The sequence below is a fragment of the Pogona vitticeps genome, chromosome 3 (genome assembly GCF_051106095.1).
Source record: "Pogona vitticeps strain Pit_001003342236 chromosome 3, PviZW2.1, whole genome shotgun sequence".
Taxonomy (NCBI): domain Eukaryota; kingdom Metazoa; phylum Chordata; class Lepidosauria; order Squamata; family Agamidae; genus Pogona; species Pogona vitticeps.
This window is the reverse complement of record NC_135785.1, coordinates 122,999,634-123,017,618: the sequence shown is the minus strand read 5'-3', so window position 1 is coordinate 123,017,618 and position 17,985 is coordinate 122,999,634. Positions and strand designations below refer to the sequence as shown.

At 39.4% G+C, this 17,985-nt stretch overlaps 2 protein-coding genes and 1 long non-coding RNA gene across 12 annotated transcripts in view; 1 reads left to right on the top strand and 2 right to left on the bottom strand.

Annotated features, from left to right (window-relative positions):
• DNAJC15 (DnaJ heat shock protein family (Hsp40) member C15) overlaps positions 1–17,985 on the top strand; it is an 89,338-nt gene that overhangs the window by 63,429 nt on the left and 7,924 nt on the right. The window lies entirely within an intron of this gene.
• Positions 3,995–4,772, bottom strand: LOC144588236 (uncharacterized). The gene is made up of 2 exons (XR_013543684.1): positions 4,302–4,772; positions 3,995–4,130 (listed from the first exon to the last, which is right to left on the bottom strand). It is a non-coding gene; the product is annotated as an uncharacterized LOC144588236 (long non-coding RNA).
• ENOX1 (ecto-NOX disulfide-thiol exchanger 1) overlaps positions 6,151–17,985 on the bottom strand; it is a 540,515-nt gene continuing 528,680 nt past the window's right edge. For all 10 annotated transcript variants that reach the window (XM_078390695.1, XM_078390697.1, XM_020797018.3 and 7 more), the window contains 3 exons: positions 15,832–15,934; positions 11,126–11,211; positions 6,151–7,084 (listed from right to left, as the gene is read on the bottom strand). In XM_078390695.1, the coding sequence (XP_078246821.1) occupies positions 6,953–7,084; positions 11,126–11,211; positions 15,832–15,934 (321 nt within the window). In that variant the 3' untranslated portion in view covers positions 6,151–6,952. The remainder of the gene's footprint in view (positions 7,085–11,125; positions 11,212–15,831; positions 15,935–17,985) is intronic.

The following is a 17,985-nucleotide window of genomic DNA, read 5'->3' as shown; positions in this document are numbered from 1 at the left end:
GATTAGCCCCGGACAATCAATCAATCCGGGGCTTCTGAATGACTGCTTCCTCCGGAAATGAATGCAAGCAAGCAGGAGGTGGGAAAGGAGCAAGCAAGGGAAGGAGGGAAGAAAGGTAGGTGTGAGAGACCGAGGACTTCATCAGGCTTATTTAAATGTATGTAATTGTAGAAAATGGAGGGAGAAAATGGAGGGAGGGAGGAAATGGAGTGTGTGTGTGTGTGAGACAGAGAGAGAGACAGACAGACAGACAGACTGACTGACTCAGAACTGAAAATGAACAGGCAGTCAAGCAAAAGAGAAACTGAATTAAGGTGGGGGGGAAGGGTGGCTTTTTAAGGTGCTGTCTGGGTTTATCATTGCTTTCCTTCCAAGAAGCAGGCATCTTTAAATTTCGTGGCTGTTGTCACCCTCTGCAGTGATCATGGAGCCCAAGAAAGTAAAATCTGTCACTGCCTCCATATCTTCCCCTTCTATTTGCCAGGAGGTGATGGGGCCAGTGGCCATGAACTTAGTTTTTTTTTTTTAAAGACCATTTTTTGCATTCTTCTCTTTCACCCTCATTAAGAGGTTCTTTAAGTCCTCACTTTCTGCCATGCTTTTGCATAGTCAATGAAGCAGAAGTAGATGTTTTTCTGGAACTCTCTAGCTTTCTCCATAATCCAGCACATGTTAGCAATTTGGTCTCTAGTTCTTCTGCCCCTTCGAAATCCAGCTTGTACGTCTGGGAGTTCTCGGTCCACATACTGCTGAAGCCTGCCTTGTAGGATTTTGAACATAACCTTGCTAGCGTGTGAAATGAGTGCAACTGTATGGTAGTTGGAGCATTCTTTGGCACTTCCCTTCTTTGGGATTGGGATGTAGACTGATCTTTTCCAACCCTCTGGCCACTGTTTGGTTTTCCATTGATGATGATAAAAAAAGCACACTGGTCCTTTGATATTGGGCTGTGGCACCAGGGTGGGTGACATGACCTTTAGCCTGGTTTGTTCCTTTTTGCACACCACACATAGAATGATTAAAGTGTTAGGGAAAGCCCACCCCCCAATTCTGCATTGGCTGTCTCTAGCAAGCATGCCATTGCTAGGGCCACTCTGGGAGCCACTGATGATGATTAAATCCTCTGCAAGCTAGCAAAAATTTAATGCAACTTGCTAGGCACATTGGACACCTTACTACTCCCTATACCACACCATGGCTGGAGTGCAATGTGTTCCAGCAAAAATAGTGCATATCTTTATCAAATTTGGTGCATCCTGCTAGTTCGGTACACAGCCTGTGTAGATTCGATAATATTTTTAATTCAAATAATGTATGATTTCCTTCCTTTCGAATCAAGGGGGTAATGTCGGCATATATAAATTTTTGGGGAGGCAAAAGGTAAAAAAGTTCCCTGACCCCTGTTCTAGCTAGTTTTCAAATTTGTGGCATATTGGGGATGGTGGCTTGGTTGGGGACTTCTGCATGTTGGAGATTCATGATAGAATCATAGACTCTTAGCATAATAGAGCTAGAAGGGATGCCAAGGGTAATGAATGTATTTAATTAATTATTATGCCACCCACTCTACCCAAAGGTAGAGTCCAACCCCCTGCCAGTGTAGAAAATTCATAGCTAAAACATCCCTTATGGGTGGCCATCCAATCTCTGCTTAAAAATCTCCAGTGAAGGAGAATCCACCCCCACTGACCTCCTGCCCCAGCAGTTGATTCCATTATTGAATGGCTCTCATTGTTATTTCAATAGCTGTGCAGTCACTGAAGACCAAATTAATGGATAGTTAAAATAAAACTTATTTAAGCACCTGAAAACATTTGTTTGCCAGGTGCTGACATTCAGCACCAGATCTTGTTTGATGGAGGGCTTTGCTTTGTGATTACCAAGTGGAAGGTCAACACAGCCTTCATTTGCAAGTCTGATAGCCCAGCCTCCTATCTCCTCAGAAGTCATGTTGTAGAAGTGTCATGAGTTCTGCCGAGGAAGATCTGGAATCAGAGGGGTTAATTACAGCTGACGAAAATGCTGGGCAATTAGTGTCACTAATCTAGCTGAATCACTGCTAGATTCTCCTCTCCCACTAGCCAGAGTAAGGGATAAGCTTCAGCAGAGACTCACAACACAAAGGGACTCACAGGGACATCAGGTCGAGCAGTCCTGCGTTTTAACAGGATGGAATGTTTCTAGGAGTTAGATGATTGTTGCTGTTATATACAGTAATTTGTACCCAGAGACTTGGAAGTTTGTGGAAGCAACAAGTCAATTCTCTGGCTTGTGTCCACACTCCTGCTTATCTTGAACTCTGCTCTCTTGACCCTTGGCTTTTGGACTCTGACTTCTGACTACGGTTTATGTTTTGTCTTTGACAATTTGGCATCTGCTTTGTACCTCCCAGACTTCTGACTTTGGATTGGCTTACTGAACTTTTACCTGCTGAATCCCCTAGGAACATGACAAGAAGGAAAAAAACAGGTCAACAAAAGGCAAGACATTTTTTCTCAAATATGGAATATAGCTCTCAAAATCAAGGACAGGAAGGAATAGCCCACCCTTTGATGTACAGGTGCTTACTATGAGTGCTGAATAGTACTTACATGGACACAACTCACCATGAATGTGGGTGCTCTCATCTCCTCTTGCTGGCTGCAGTGCCTTCCTCCCTGAAGACAGCAAGCCTCACCTTGGGGCTGAAATAGGGGCAATCTAGCAAGTGGCAGAGGACATGCTCTCCCCTTGCCCTGTTGCCTCTAACAAGGCAAGGAGATAGTACCTTGTGGGTTTTTTTGGGGGGGGGCGGGGAGGAAGGATTTTCCATTCTTTAATTGCTTTCTTGCTTTTTAAATAACTTTTCAAGTTTAAATTATATTTTTACTGTGGCATTTACTTTTGTTTTTATGTTCACAAACCATTTCAGGATCTCAGATATTATGTAATCTATAAATATCTTAAGTAAAGAAATAAATAAGATCAATTTCTTCACATCAAGAGCAAGCAGTATAGGGTGAGCCCATACACAGCCCTTCCCCAGAACGCAAAATTTATCAGATAAGTAGCTCAGGAGGAACACTGAGGGTTGATTTCACAATCTTGTGAATCAATAAGTACTGGATACAAGGGCACGGGGGCATGGAAAAGCTTCCTCTGAATTGTTAGATTGTTGAGTTCACCCATCACACCAATATTTCTTTCAGTTTCTCTCTCGGGTGCAAATAAAGTACCGTATTTTTTGCACCATAAGACTCACTTTTCCTCTCAAAACAAGTGGGGGGAGAAGTGTATGCGTCTTATGGAGCAAATACTGTCCCCTCCACGCCACCATCGCTGGCTTCCGAGGCCTCCGGAGGCCTCAGCAGGCCCCATCGCTGGCTTCCGAGGCCTCCGGAGGCCTCAGCAGGCCCCGTGGGGGCCTCCCCCCGGCACCATCGCTGGCTTCCAAGGCCTCCGGAGGCCTCAGCAGGCCCCATCGCTGGCTTCCGAGGCCTCCGGAGGCCTCAGCAGGCCCCGTGGGGGCTTCCCCCCGGCCCCATCGCTGGCTTCCGAGGCCTCCGGAGGCCTCAGCAGGCCCCGTGGGGGCCTCCCGCAGGCACCATCGCTGGCTTCCGAGGCCTCCGGAGGCCTCAGCAGGCCCCGTGGGGGCCTCGCCCAGGCACAATCGCTGGCTTCTGAGGACCTCCAGGAGGCTTTCCACTAGTAAGGTGCTGCTTTTTACTTTTTAAAAAAATGTTCTGGGTGGGTTTTGGAGGGTAGATTTGGGCTGGGGGGTATGTTTCTATGTTGCTTTGTGTTTTGGTACTTTTTTTGAAGTCCCAGCATGGGACTTGCTCTGTTTATTTATTTTTACTTTGTTTTTTGGTATTTAAAAATTAGTTGCTGCTTTTTACTTTTTAAAAATGTTCTGGGTGGGTTTTGGAGGGTAGGTTTGGGCTGGGGGGGTATGTTTCTATGTTGATTTGTGGTTTGGTACTTTTTTTGAAGTCCCAGCATGGGACTTGCTCTGTTTATTTATTTTTACTTTATTTTTTGGTATTTAAAAATTAGTTGCTGCTTTTAACTTTTTAAAAATGTTCTGGGTGGGTTTTGGAGGGTAGGTTTGGGCTGGGGGGTATGTTTCTATGTTGCTTTGTGTTTTGGTACTTTTTTTGAAGTCCCAGCATGGGACTTGCTCTGTTTATTTATTTTTACGTTATTTTTTGGTATTTAAAAATTAGTTGCTGCTTTTTACTTTTTAAAAATGTTCTGGGTGGGTTTTGGAGGGTAGATTTGAGCTGGGGGGTATGTTTCTATGTTGCGTTGTGTTTTGGTACTTTTTTTGCAGTCCCAGCATGGGACTTGCTCTGTTTATTTATTTTTACTTTATTTTTTGGTATTTAAAAATTAGTTGCTGCTTTTTACTTTTTAAAAATGTTCTGGGTGGGTTTTGGAGGGTAGGTTTGAGCTGGGGGGTATGTTTCTATGTTGATTTGTGGTTTGGTACTTTTTTTGAAGTCCCAGCATGGGACTTGCTCTGTTTATTTATTTTTACTTTATTTTTTGGTATTTAAAAATTAGTTGCTGCTTTTTACTTTTTAAAAATGTTCTGGGTGGGTTTTGGAGGGTAGGTTTGGGCTGGGGGGTATGTTTCTATGTTGCTTTGTTTTTTGGTGATTTTTTTTTGGCAGTCCCAGTGTGGGACTTGCTCTGTTTACATATTTTTATTTTATTTTAATTTTCAGTATTTAAAAATTAAGTGCGTCTTAACGTCCGGTGCGTCTTATGGAGCGAAAAATACGGTATTTTTTGAAAATGGGTGGTTCTCATGGTCCCAAGGCAGTAATAGTCCATTAAAAATAGATCGATGTGGTTACAGCAGATGGTAGAGTGAGGCTGGGGATATAAAATGATTCTTGTGCACTTGCACTGCATGGTACATGTTCCGCAGATAAATAAACAGCAGCTTCCAAATTGCACGTTGCAAAATAAAAATGAAACCACCCCCACCCACCCGCTGGTACTCGGCTACCATCTGGCTTCCTTTAATCAAATATGTCTTACTGTATAAAAGATTTTGTTGTTTCTCATCACAGAAGCTGAAACCCAGCCTTTTGGATAGTAAAACAATGAATAATGAGCAGAAGCCAGCAGTGAGAAGCCTGTTGCATCTACATACTGTATTCCTGTATGTGTGAGGCAAAATTCTACTCTACATTTATTTTCTATATAGATATTTTTTTACCAAAACAAAAGCATATTCTTTACTTATATATTCCAGAAAAGGAACCAGGTGAATTAATTTATGTAATTAATATAAGAATCTGTTTTATATTTTTTTTCAATGTGTGTGGAAATATGTTTAGCATGTTGAAGGGATATATGACGGCAGAAAATTCTGTATTGATTTATTATCACAACGTAAAGACATGCCCACGTCTGGAACAGGTCTGTATTCTGTAATTTTGTTGGAGAGGCAGGAATCCAGATTACACGTTATGAGAACAGGACAAATAATGTTATGAGGGTAGAGGCAATTTGAAGGCACCGAGAGTTTGACGAAGCTGTCTCTTCAGGTGTCCTGCCAAAGAGGCAAGGGCAGAAGCTGAGGACTGGGATGAGTGTTCTGACCCTGAGCCTAACTCCCTTGGTATACCAGCCCCACTTCCTCAGAACCCCCACCTGTCTGCACTGAGCAAAAAAGGATGTCAAGGGAGTTCTGCCTTCATCTACTGGACTGAGACTACAATGCAAAAGGTGACCAGAGACACTGATTTATCAGGGTTCTATTCTGTTCTTCATGATTTTTCCCACAATACACAGATTTTTAAAATTCCATTTGAAACCTGCTTTTACAAGGTGGTTTGAAAATTTTGTATTTTCAAAATATCTTTTAAAAAGCATAACAATTGTGATTTTACAAGCACACTAACACCTAGAACTTCATACTCAAACTTCAGCTGATTTTTGTTTTTCAGTAATCTATTTGATACTGGTTTGGAACCACTCATTAACATGGTAAAAATGTTGTGGCTGTCCCAACAGTGACAGTCTTCACTCCCTAGATCGCTCTTCAGTTTACTCCTGGGATACAGAAGTTAGTAAAGGCCATTGTATAAATGTCTGATTCACAAACTGTAAGAAGACAGGGCGGCAGAATCAAAGAACAGCTTGTAAAATATGCAGTATGGTAGAAGTCCTATTTATTGGAAAAAAATTAATATATTTGCTATAAAATCTGTAATAGTAATGCAACTGGATACTTACTCTTGGATGCATAATCCTGAATATTACATACCAAATACAATACAGTAACACTGCCTTCCTCTTTATTTACACATTTATGAAAATCAATATGCAATCCATGTTAAATGAACTCAGAATGGAGAATAGTTACATTAGAAAAATAATATTCTGGATAAAGCATTCTCAAGGAATTCAGTCACATTTTTTCAGGCCTCTAGCAATAAGGCAAAAGTCCCTGGTACAGCAGATAACTTAATTTACAAAATACAATAACTGTTGAGACACATTTTCAAGTTTGCTTTTGGTATGCTTTCTTTCACTGTAGAATCACTTTTATCTTCTTACTAAACGGAAAGACTTTTAGGAATGGAACTTGAGGAAGATCTACTACATATTATATATAAATTGCTGGAGCTTGGTAACTGGGAATTCTTCATTCTATTCACTCAGTGAGCTAATTTTAGGAGCATATTTTAAAGAATGACATCATTATGATTGTAATATCTTCTTTTTAGTTTTCATAGGAAACAGATTTGTCACATTTCAGAAGCCCTCCCCCCCTTTTTTTTTTTTCTTTTTGGAACTGGCACACAACTACATTTTTCACACGAGGACATCACAAATGCAACTAAAACCAGGCTTGGAGCATTCTGGAAATGTATATGCCAAACCTAATTCTCTCCTTCTAATACTTTGGCTAGCTCATGCCCCAGGAAACGCTCGGCTCCATTCCAGTCCATAGTCAAGTTGTTTTGATTCCTTCAAAGGCACAGAACTTCCATCTTTTCTCCAGTGTTGCTCCTACACCAGAAAACTCTTGCTTAAACATGCGTGGAAGCCTCATCAAAAGCATTTCTATTTCACTGGCAGAGATCTAGGAAAGCAGGAAGGAGAAAAAACAAGCAAAAGACATTTCTGTGATGTCGGGTTGAATGAGGTTGTCCAGTTAATCATGGTTATAAAGCCACTGCAACTATTAATGGTTTTGTTCTGTGTTTTATCTAGAGATGTCAGCAAAATCATCTTCAGCTAGGCTTAGGGAAGAATATAAAATAATTATTAGCCCTCAAATTCCTCTGCATTGTAGCTCCTGGAAATGCTACAGATTTTGAAGGCCACCAGACCTTTCTCTTCTTGGAAGAAAGGAAAGTATTCAGATGGTCTCAAAAAAGGATTTAGGTTCTTTGCAATCTTCAGGGATTTGGATTATTTCCCAGACTGTCCAAGGTGAGAAGGGGAAAGGTCACTGACTTTATTTCACCTTTTTACTGTGGGGAAATGGGAAGTTGGTATAGCATGGGGAAATGGTTTAAAAGGAAACTAGCGAAAATAAGCAACAACTGGTGTGTTGTTTTGTTTGTTATCTTTTCGGAGCATACAATTTTTTAAAATAACAGTTTACTTCCCAAAGGTTAACAATTTTCTTTTTTGATGACTTTTCCCTTAAAGAAAACAAAAAGGTAATAAGTAATGTTATAAGATGCTAATTTTAACAGTATTATAGGGGGAAGCTGTAGCCAGTTAAATAGCAAACTCTTCTTTAAAATGGTGCACACTCTTAACCATAATCAATGAAAGTAAAACACGTTGCCTCATTATAGTAAAAAATATGGGACTCTTTTCCTTCAGTGGCCAAAGGCTTGGTGGCACAGCTTGAGTGGAGCAAGGTGGTGCAGGTTAAATAGGGTTGCTCAAGATCAGTTATAAATCCCATATGCCATGGGGTGCAATCCTTGCACCCAGATGTAGTGAACCTCTTTGGTCTGCTACAGTTTTTGAGAAAATAAAGGAATTGAAGGCTTCCTCCTAGAAGTGGGAGGAGACAGGTAGAGGCAGGGTCAGGGTGTTCTTCTTTCTCTACAGGCTGGGAAGCCAACTTGTTTTGTCAGGGAAAGAAAAGCTATAAAGAAAAGTAACACTGCCCCCATTGTCTCCTTCTTCCAGGAGTAAGCCATCATTTTAAAAAAATTCCTCTAATTGGTTCTAATTGGTTCTTCCCTCTGCCGCATGAGCAGAGAAGGGAAATTTTTAATTTTCCAATTATCTCATATCATAATGATATGAAAACCAGCCAGCTTGCTTTGGTTCGTTTCCAGCATTCACACATGCTGAAAACGAACCAAAACAGAGCAATTCTAACTGCACCACAAAAGTAGAAGCCCCCTGACAGAAATAGGTGGGTAGAACTCTCTGGAGATGGGGCTGGTCTGGTCCTGCAAAGATGTCATCTGATTGCTGGCTTTTGAATGACCCAGCCTGTCCACACAGTAAATCAAACAGCTGGTTAAATTTCCTTGTAGTCACCCCTGACTAAACTAGCACTTTGTGCTATTCATGATAAAAGCATCACTAGCATGTTTTCCTCATCATTTTTTTCTCAGCTACCTCAGGGAGGAATTGTGCATGATTTTTAAAGCTGTGAGGTAGAGGGTATCTGGCGTTCTGCTTACTGTCCTGCATGGACAAGCTTTTATGGCTCCTATTGTTTTTGGTAAGAGCCAATGATCAAAACCCTGGTGTCTAGCATAGTAAATCAATAGGCCCATTGAATCAGTGGGGATTTAGTCAATTAACTTCCCCATACAATTCATTGATTCAAATGGGGCTATGGTAGTTGCAAAGTACTTTAGTATAGTAAGTTACAGTTAAAATAGGCTCATTTAAATCAACAGAACTGATAGTAGAGGAACTGACTCACTAAATCCCCATTGATTCATTTGGCCTGCTTTGGGGTGAATTACTATAGATTTGGGCCATTGTGAAGCTAGGTTATGTTTACTGCTTCTAACGTGAGGAAACCTTTTATTTAACATTTTCAGCCTTGAACACTTCCCTTCAAAATTCCTACAAAAATAACACTGTTCAAAATTATTAACTATGTTGCTGCCCGTGCAATGTTTAATGGCTGGGCCTTCATTTTAATGTTGTTATGAAATACACATTGTGCCAAGACAGGAATACACATTTTCTTGAAGCGTAATTTGCAACAGAAACTTCCAGCTAAGCAGAAACAAGTGAAAATATCCAATATCCAACTATGAATGAATGGATGACAAGAAATAAATTAGATTCCTTCTGTAATAACCATGGGGAAATCTTTTCCTATTTGGAATCAAGAAACAAAATTACGTTGGAGTGTAAAAGGAAGGGAGCAGCAGATTCCCTGGTAACATTTTTTATATTTAGTTTTTCATGTGTCACTCTCTTTTAGTTAAGAACAGAAGTTTCTTGGCATATATTTTTGGTTTATTTAAATTCATACTCTTATTTTCTGTTTCTTTCGGTCTCCTTCCACTAACCTTGTTTTCTTGTAAAAATTGTAAATCACTTCTCACCCAATTTTTGGACTATTTAGCTTAATCTCTAATTTATATCCTCTTTGCCTGATAGAGAGTTATGGAAAACTTGAAAGTTCGTCTTATTTATAAATTTAGTGATTCACTGAAATTTCTACACAACCCAGAACATTGTGTTTTTCAATGGATCACTTTTTCTACCTGTTTTCTTGCCTAGCCCACTCTATTTTCTGTCACTTGTTTATTAAGTTGATAGACATTTCAACTCTTTAGGAGAATCCTGTAAAAGGTTGTGATAGTAAGAAAAATAGCAAAGATTTTGGTCCATTTCATCATCCCGCCCCTCCCACCATGTTCCTAGTATCCATATCTCATCTGCCTGTTCTTAAGAAGTACATGGGAAACCCCATAGATAACAGCAAAATAGCGGGAATGGGATCATAGAATCACAGAAACATTGTAGGGTTGGAAGGGACGTTAGAGGTCTTCTAGTCCAACCCCCTGCCCAAGGCAGGAGACCTCATACCATCCCGGACGATGGCTGTCCAATCTTTTCTTGAAAACCTCCAGCGATGGGGCACCCACAACATCGGGAGGCAAGCTGTTCCACCGCTTAATGGAAATTCCTTCTTATTTCCAGGTTGGATTTCCCTCTCATGAGTTTCCACTCTCTATGCTTCTATGGAGGATTTCTCCTTCCTCTCCAGGTTGTTATAGGCCTGATCCTTATACAGTGGACCCTCGACTTACAGACAGCTCGACTTACAGACTTTTAGAGTTACAGACTTCTCTGGCTGCAAAATTTAGATTCGACTTGCAGCCAGAGAATCGACTTACAGACCAGAAAAAAACCAAAATGGAATAAAAATAGAATAAAAACCACTGGTTATGGGATTAATCGGTTTTCAGTGCATTGTAGGTCAATGGAGATTCGACTTACAGACTTTTCGACTTGCAGCCACCATTCCAATACGGATCAATTCCTTAAGTAGAGGGTCTACTGTATGGAATCAATCGTTAGGAAGATTCAGCACTACAAGCTGTTTTAAGACCAATTTAAGACAAATGTTTGACTGGATTTGTTCAGAGCAGGGATTCCCAACCTTGGGTCCCCATATGTTTTTGGACTAAAACTCCCCAAAGCCTTCATCACTAGTTGTGCTGGCCAAGATTTATGGGAGTTGTAGTCCAAGACCCAAGATTGGGAACCACTGGTTTAGAGGAACTGAATACTCCTTATACTGCTCCTGTCCATACATCTTAGAATACCATCTATTAACCAATATGCTTTTACAGAGAAAAACAAGGAAGAAAGGGACTGACTGATTCCATTCTGTTAATAATAAATAATACCAGTAACTTTGTTTAAAAGGGGAGATTAAGGAAGGATATCTGCTTCCAGCTTGTGGTTGGCCTTCATAACCCACAAAATCTTGTATAACCTCACAATTGATGGTAATCTTAATTTCTTATACTTCGCCATCTTGGACCTCTAATATATGTTTTCAGCCTTATTGTTTTTAAATTTGTAAACCGCCCAGAGTAGACCTTTGTTCTAGATAGGTGAGATAGAAATCCAATAAATAAATAAGAAAATAAAAATAATCAGTGTAGGTTACCTTGGAATCCAATTGTTGCATATAAGACCAAAGATATTCTATATTTGCTCCAAAAGGATGGACGTGAAGAAATGTTGATATGATGCCTGTGTTTTAAAAAACACACAACAAAAACATGACCATTTTCGTGGGCAAACAGAACATGCTAAAACAAAGCAATTTTCGCATATGGCAGTGCTTAGTTTTTATCCAAACAAAAATGTTTACTTCTTAAGCAATTCTGTAAGAAGAGCACATTTAAACAGAATCTCTTACCCTCAAGAATGACAGCAGTTTACATAAAAGTGACCAAGAGGAAGAGAGAGAATATAAGACTAAGACTTGCTTGTAGCATTTGTTTCAGTTTCCAATTTTATGCTTGATTTGTCAATAAAAAATTGTAGGCACTGAGATGATAAAATTGTTGCTTTTTCTCCTTCAGTGGCTCTTGTCATGAAAATGGTGCATATCAACTGTATTCAGAATTGCACTGCCTTGAAATTTCTTAATGATTTCAGCATGGGTTGTGTTTGATCCAGATTAGTGAACAAACAGAAATATTTTTTCTAGGCAACCACTTTATCTGGCCTAGCTTCACTTTTATGCAACAAACAGGAATGAGCATATATGACCCAGGACTCTGAGGAGAGAGACTCTTCCATAAGTTACTGTATCTCTGGACATCAAGTCATGCAGGTAGTTGAGGTACAAAGCTAATTTCACATGAAAACATCTTTGATGTGCACTAGACTGTGATGTTCCATCAGACTAATGTTGTTACTCTCCTGAAATTCTATGACATTTCTTCCTGTGCCTAAAATGCAAGATATCTTTGGCACACAGTGGCTGAAATCCTGTTACATAGTTGTACAAATGGCATAACTTTTAGTAATTAAGAAATCTCCAAAGGTATTAATTGTTGTAAGTTTAATCATGTGACTCAGTATGCAACAGGTAACTCCAGCTCTGCAGTTGTAAGATGATGATGATGATGATGATGATGATGATGATGATGATGAATGTCTGCAGAAATTTCTTAAACTTGCAGCAACTCACTTCCAAAAATTATGGTACTTGAGCAACAGGATTTCAACCAAATGTTTTTCATTGTGAGAGAGTAAATTGTCTACACTTCATCTTCTGTCTAGTTCCAAACAGTTTTAAGGACTTAGGAAATGATACTGCATGGATGGCTAGATTAGAAGGAAATCTCCACAGACAACTAACAACAGAAAGAACATCTCTAACCCCTCCCTTTCTTTCCCTCCTTCTTAAGTTGTTCTTAAGCAGACAAAAGCTGATTAACCCTTTTTGTTTCCTCAATGATAACTCTTCAGGAACCTTTTCATCTTCCCTCATCTCTGGGAGGGAAACATCCTTGGAAGGAAGAGGCTGATGCAACCCAGGCAAGATACAAGGGAGAGAGAGCAGTGTGAGTGAGAGGGGCCTACTTAGGCAGAATATTTACTGGGGAAAAGCTGCCATACATGACATATATACTAAAGAAATAGAGCAGCATTAGCCCCAAATGTCTGGAATCTCTGTTTGACAAAGCACCACAGTCCTAGTCATTTTCCATCTCAGAACTGCTCTCTTCCAGGTGTCTCCTCCCCCCCCCCCATCCACAACATGGGAAACCACATAGATAACACGGAGTGTATGGAGTGTGTGTGAGCTTTCCTCCTGTGGGTAAAAAGGACCTGCTTTTATGTTGCTCTGGTATATTTCAAAAATATGAAAAAAAACATCTTTTTAAAGAAAATATCATTTACATTGTGAAGAAACAGAAATTGGGGGAATATGGAACATGGAGTTCTTCTGCAAAATTCAAGCTTATCTGTCATTGGCTGGTAATGTGAATGGAAGTGTCTGCCCTGCAGTAACACCTGCAGTTCATCTTTTGTGAGAGAGACCTTCAAGGTCAAGATGGTTTGTTCCCTGGTACTTTTCTAATTAGAAAATGACTGTATGAAAGGAAGAGGACAGAAAGTGCTATTGTCTTTGTGAACGTTTGAAGAAACTCGAACCCTGATTGGCAGACTGCCTGGAAGGATCCAGAATGTGATGCTTAATGTATAAAGAGGGATTCAGAGGCTGCTTTAGTTGGCTTAGCTTACCTCTCTGGAGATACTATGCTCAGTTGCTGTCCTGTCATTCCATGCCTGAAAATATGCTTTTTGCACATGCCTCAGAACTCTACACTGATGTGTACTAGGCAGATTAGTGTAGCTTTGTTATTTTCTGCTGTGGTTTTCTTAATTGCTTCAGCCTTTTTTGTCTGAAATTGTGGTTATTTTGCTACATGTGCTTTTTGAAACCTTTTTGTACCCTTTTAGGACTTTTGGCTTTTTTTACCTTTTTTCAATAAAACATAAAAGTCTTCAGTTTCTCCAGCTGTCTGGCTTTTTTGACTTAGACTGTTTGCAGTACTAAAACTAAGTTTTGCCCAACTACTGGGAAGTTAGGAATTTTGGGGTGCAGTGGCAGATCTACCTTGCAGGATAGGCATAGCAGTTCTGAGTGCTGAGCCTTGTGGACCTTTGGTCACCCTAGAAGCACTGCTACATCAGTGTAATCTGGAGTGTTGGGAGGCACCAGTGCCAAGTAGGTTCCCTAGTCATTACCACATTTGACTTTATTAGGCTCACCCATGCCAGGATAAATGAGGCAGAATGCCTGGGTGGCTAGGGAGGAACTTCTTGAACATGGTAATTCCATCACAGATATGTTTTTAAAAATAAAACAAGCAAACGAATGAATGAATGAATGTGATAAATGAACTCATAGGATTGGCTGAAAAAAGTCACATAACTGATACAAAATATCTGGGAAAAATTATCTATGATTGATCACAGAAAACAATTATAAAAGCATATCTTTCATCATACACCTTGTTCCATAAAGTGGCCTGAGCTGCAGAGAGGAAGCTATAAAGCATGATTGTAATTTATATGACTTATAAAAGGAAACTATACACTAAAATATGTCACTGAGTATTTGAATTTCTTATGGTTTTTGAAAAACTAAATTTCCTGTTGTGTATGAGAAAAGATACATTGTTTTTTAAAAGAAAAAGTTATTTATATTTTTAAGAAATAAGAAAAACAAATACAATTTGAAAGCAATTAGTTACAATGAATGAACGTGTGTAGGAAAAAGACAGAAGTCAGGACGCACGCAGGTCATCTGGTCAATTATCCCCAGTATGATGATATATATTCAGTACTTTCAGAGGTTGGAAATTGCAAATCAGATTTGAATTCATTATACTTATTTTTTTAACCAATTCTACTAACTCTGGGCAAAGAGAACGAGAATGAAAGGTGAACCAAGCTAATGCTTATCCCATTAAATTTGAAAGTAAGCACTGAGATTGAATCATATCATAAAGTTATCATAAAAATATGGCTTACACAGTAAATGATGGAGCAAATCATCCTTTTTAGTCTGTTTTGTGAGGCAATAAGGAAAAGAAGTAAAAAAGCAACTCTAGTGATAACAGTGTATGATTCAATTTTTCTCATGCAGGCATCCTATATAAATTTGGTGGCATTAGGACTTTTTAAAATCTGGGTGGTTTACTAGAATTTGCACCCTCTCTGACTTTTCACTAATTCACAGGGCTTTTGTTATGAGGATGAAGGATCAGACCCACATATGCTGCCTTGAGTTCACTGAAAGAAATGTTATTAAATAGCAGTAAGACTTCAGAAAGAAACTTATATGAAGGAGTACAGTCCACTTATACCTTTTACTAAATCTGCAACGGACGCCACTCTACTACTGTAACCCCATCCAGCACATTTTATTGGGTATCAGCCCCAATGATAATTGAAGATACTGCCTTGGTGAATGTGCAGAGTAAATAGTTAAAATGAATATGTGCAGACTTCACAACTTCACCTTATTTTATTAGCCTTATGAGATTAAATTATTTTACATGAGTAGGTAGTAAGGCAAAATTTATAGAGGGAGCTACCTTATCTTTTAGACTGTGAAAATCAGGAACTATACGTTCCTAAGAAATATGTGCTCTGATTTTCTTGGCCAGTCTCCATTCAATATGTACACATGCAGATCTCCAACTTTGGAAGCTGCTACAGCAACCTGGTTAAGGGCCAGTTGCACATGGCCATGTGCCTGGTTGTACAATTGGTTGTGTGCTCAATCAAGCACACCACATCAGACTGCTGTGTAGCTTTGCAGTTGGAAATCCATGTAAAAACTGAACATGATGCCAGCCCTGGATTCAAACTGTGTTAGGAGGCACAGTGTAGCGTTGTGTAATATTGCAGGTGAATGTTCTGCAGGTATTAGAAGCACTCAAAATAGTACTGATTAGGAACATATCCAAGAGTAGGGCTGTGAATCCTGTCATCCCCCAAACTTTTTGCTCATTATCCACTAAAACTTGAAATTGTGTTTTTGTGGATATATACAAAATTCTGAAAAAGTATTTGCTGAATCAGGTGGTAAAATCAAATAATGAAGATAGACTTACAACCGATCCATAAGTAAAGCAAGTTTCATCAACCTGTTTTTTTGGTTTTTTAAAAAATTCATTTTCTATACTACCCATAGTCATCAAGTATATCTTACCACTACCATTTTCCTTGGGTCACACACTGAAATACAAAAAGCTTCATGACTAGTTTATTCTTACATAAGTACCTTGGTTTTGCCGCAAGCAATGTTATGATTGGAAATGGAGAAGAGAATTACCTTACCTATCAAGAGCGCTTCTTTCTCTGATTTTAGTGGTTGGCTTCGCTTCTCGGATTTTTTTTCTCTGTCTTGGTTGACCAATGGGACTGTCAGCACATTGATTTCCTATAAGGTTTAAAAACAAAATAAAACAAAACAGGTGCTTATGTGGAAATCATCCATTTCCATAAGTATTGCTGGCATTCTTCATCTCTATAAAAAAAGATCATTACTTTAACTTACAGCTACAGGCAAGACAATTATAAATTATTGATCCATTTCTAGATGCTTTGTATTCCCAGCTGGGGAGAAAGGAAGAAGCAGCCAGCATTGTCTTTTCCTTGCTTTTACTAGAAATGACAGAGGGAGGTTCAAACAGCAATAAAGAAGAATCTCTTTTTACGTTTGCCATTCTGTTAACAAATTAAGCTATGATCTGACACCTACCATAGGTATTTCCAGAATCAAGACAAATACAAATATCTATCTCAGTCTCTACAACTTAAAGAAAAATGCAGATGGGACTGTGAATCAACAATTCTGTAGGCAAAATCACCACTTTTCAGACAATGATACACATATATCTCCAGCATAAAGCAAATGACTTTATTGTCAAGGACCACACTGATTGCCTTCCATGTTGATGATATTTCATTTCAACCAAACTGCAATAGGATTCATTTCTGAAAGTGAAATAGGAGTTTTGGGCAGAAATGATGGAGGATTTCATTTGGTCAGCACCTTAAAGTGAACCAACATAGAGTGCAGGTAGGAAAGCAGTTGTCCTTCTCTGAATTTTGTGGTGTGTTTCTTCACACAAAAATGCATACACAATGCATATTTAAGGAAATATTCATACAAAATTGATATTTCTGGGGAGGGGGTAATACACAGATATTGGGGCAGACACAGACTTAGGAGTGAAGGCATGTGAAACTAGCATGGTACAGAAATTGATTGCTCTGCCCATTCTTACTGGTGGTGGAAATAAAGCTTCTTCTAGAAGAGAACGATTTCCCTAGAAAATGGCAAAATAGTGGTGAAGAGAGGGGAAGGAAACGTACTCAGCATCATGGTGCAAGTTTGCCTTCTTTAGAGCGGGTGCATTGGCACATGGCAGGAAGCAATGTTTCCTGTTGCCATGAACTTACTAGTAGTTCATGGACTGGCCATTTTTCTTACAATCTTTAGAATATGGATATATTATTAATCGACCATTTGGCATTACTTTAAGACCTATCATGACACTCTAGTCATCTGCAGATTTGTGGACACAACAGGTTGACTATGGGTTCAGCAGTTGGTAGGACCCTAAACAGAAACTGTCTCCATAAATCCAAGTGTCTTAAAATTGGTAGGTTTCAGTTTTGGAGTCATATTGGCAGAAAAAAATGAACATAGGCCTAGAGAGTTTCTCATCACATGTGTGAGGAAGTGACAAATGATCTTCTGAACAGGTACAGATAGTCTGCAATCCACCAAAACAGAGGCATCTAACTACCATGTGGCCTACCAGGTGTTTCTGTACTTCCAGGAAGACAAGTTGACCAAATCCTTGGTCGGTTGCCCAATATAGCTTGGTGGATAATAAGTTGTGTAAGCGTACTGTCTCTGAGGGACAGTGACAGAAGAGGAATGACTTCAGTCATCTTAATGCTCTTAATCTCCAGGTCCAAAATCAAAAAGAGCTTGGCTGATTGGCAAAGAATGAAGTTGCATTAAGGTGTTAGGAATGCCAGTCCTGGGAACACGCTTAGAGGGGAAAATCTCGACCATATTCTTCACAGTTTTATTATTGGGTCTGAAAACAAAAAGCTCCTGCCTGCATGTAGCAAGCAAAAATCTCAGAAAATCTGGGAGTTGCTTGTCTGTAGCACTTACACACAGAGGGAGGAGACTTTAAATAAATGTCTTTAAAAACAACAGTGCTCTTGAAGAGAAAGAGTAGAGTGCTACTCCATCAGAATCTTTCTTTTCTCAGATAGGAAACTCTTGGTTTTACTGAGAGAGATCAGATGTTTCCCAAAGGCATGGTCAATAACAAGAGCACACAGTAAGAGGAAGCTTTCTACCCATTTTATGATACTCTGCTTATATTGAACACAAGAGAAATCTGTTTTCCTTGCCTGCAAACAAAGTAGGAAAAGGAACAGGGGGAGGTGGAACAACTGAGGAGA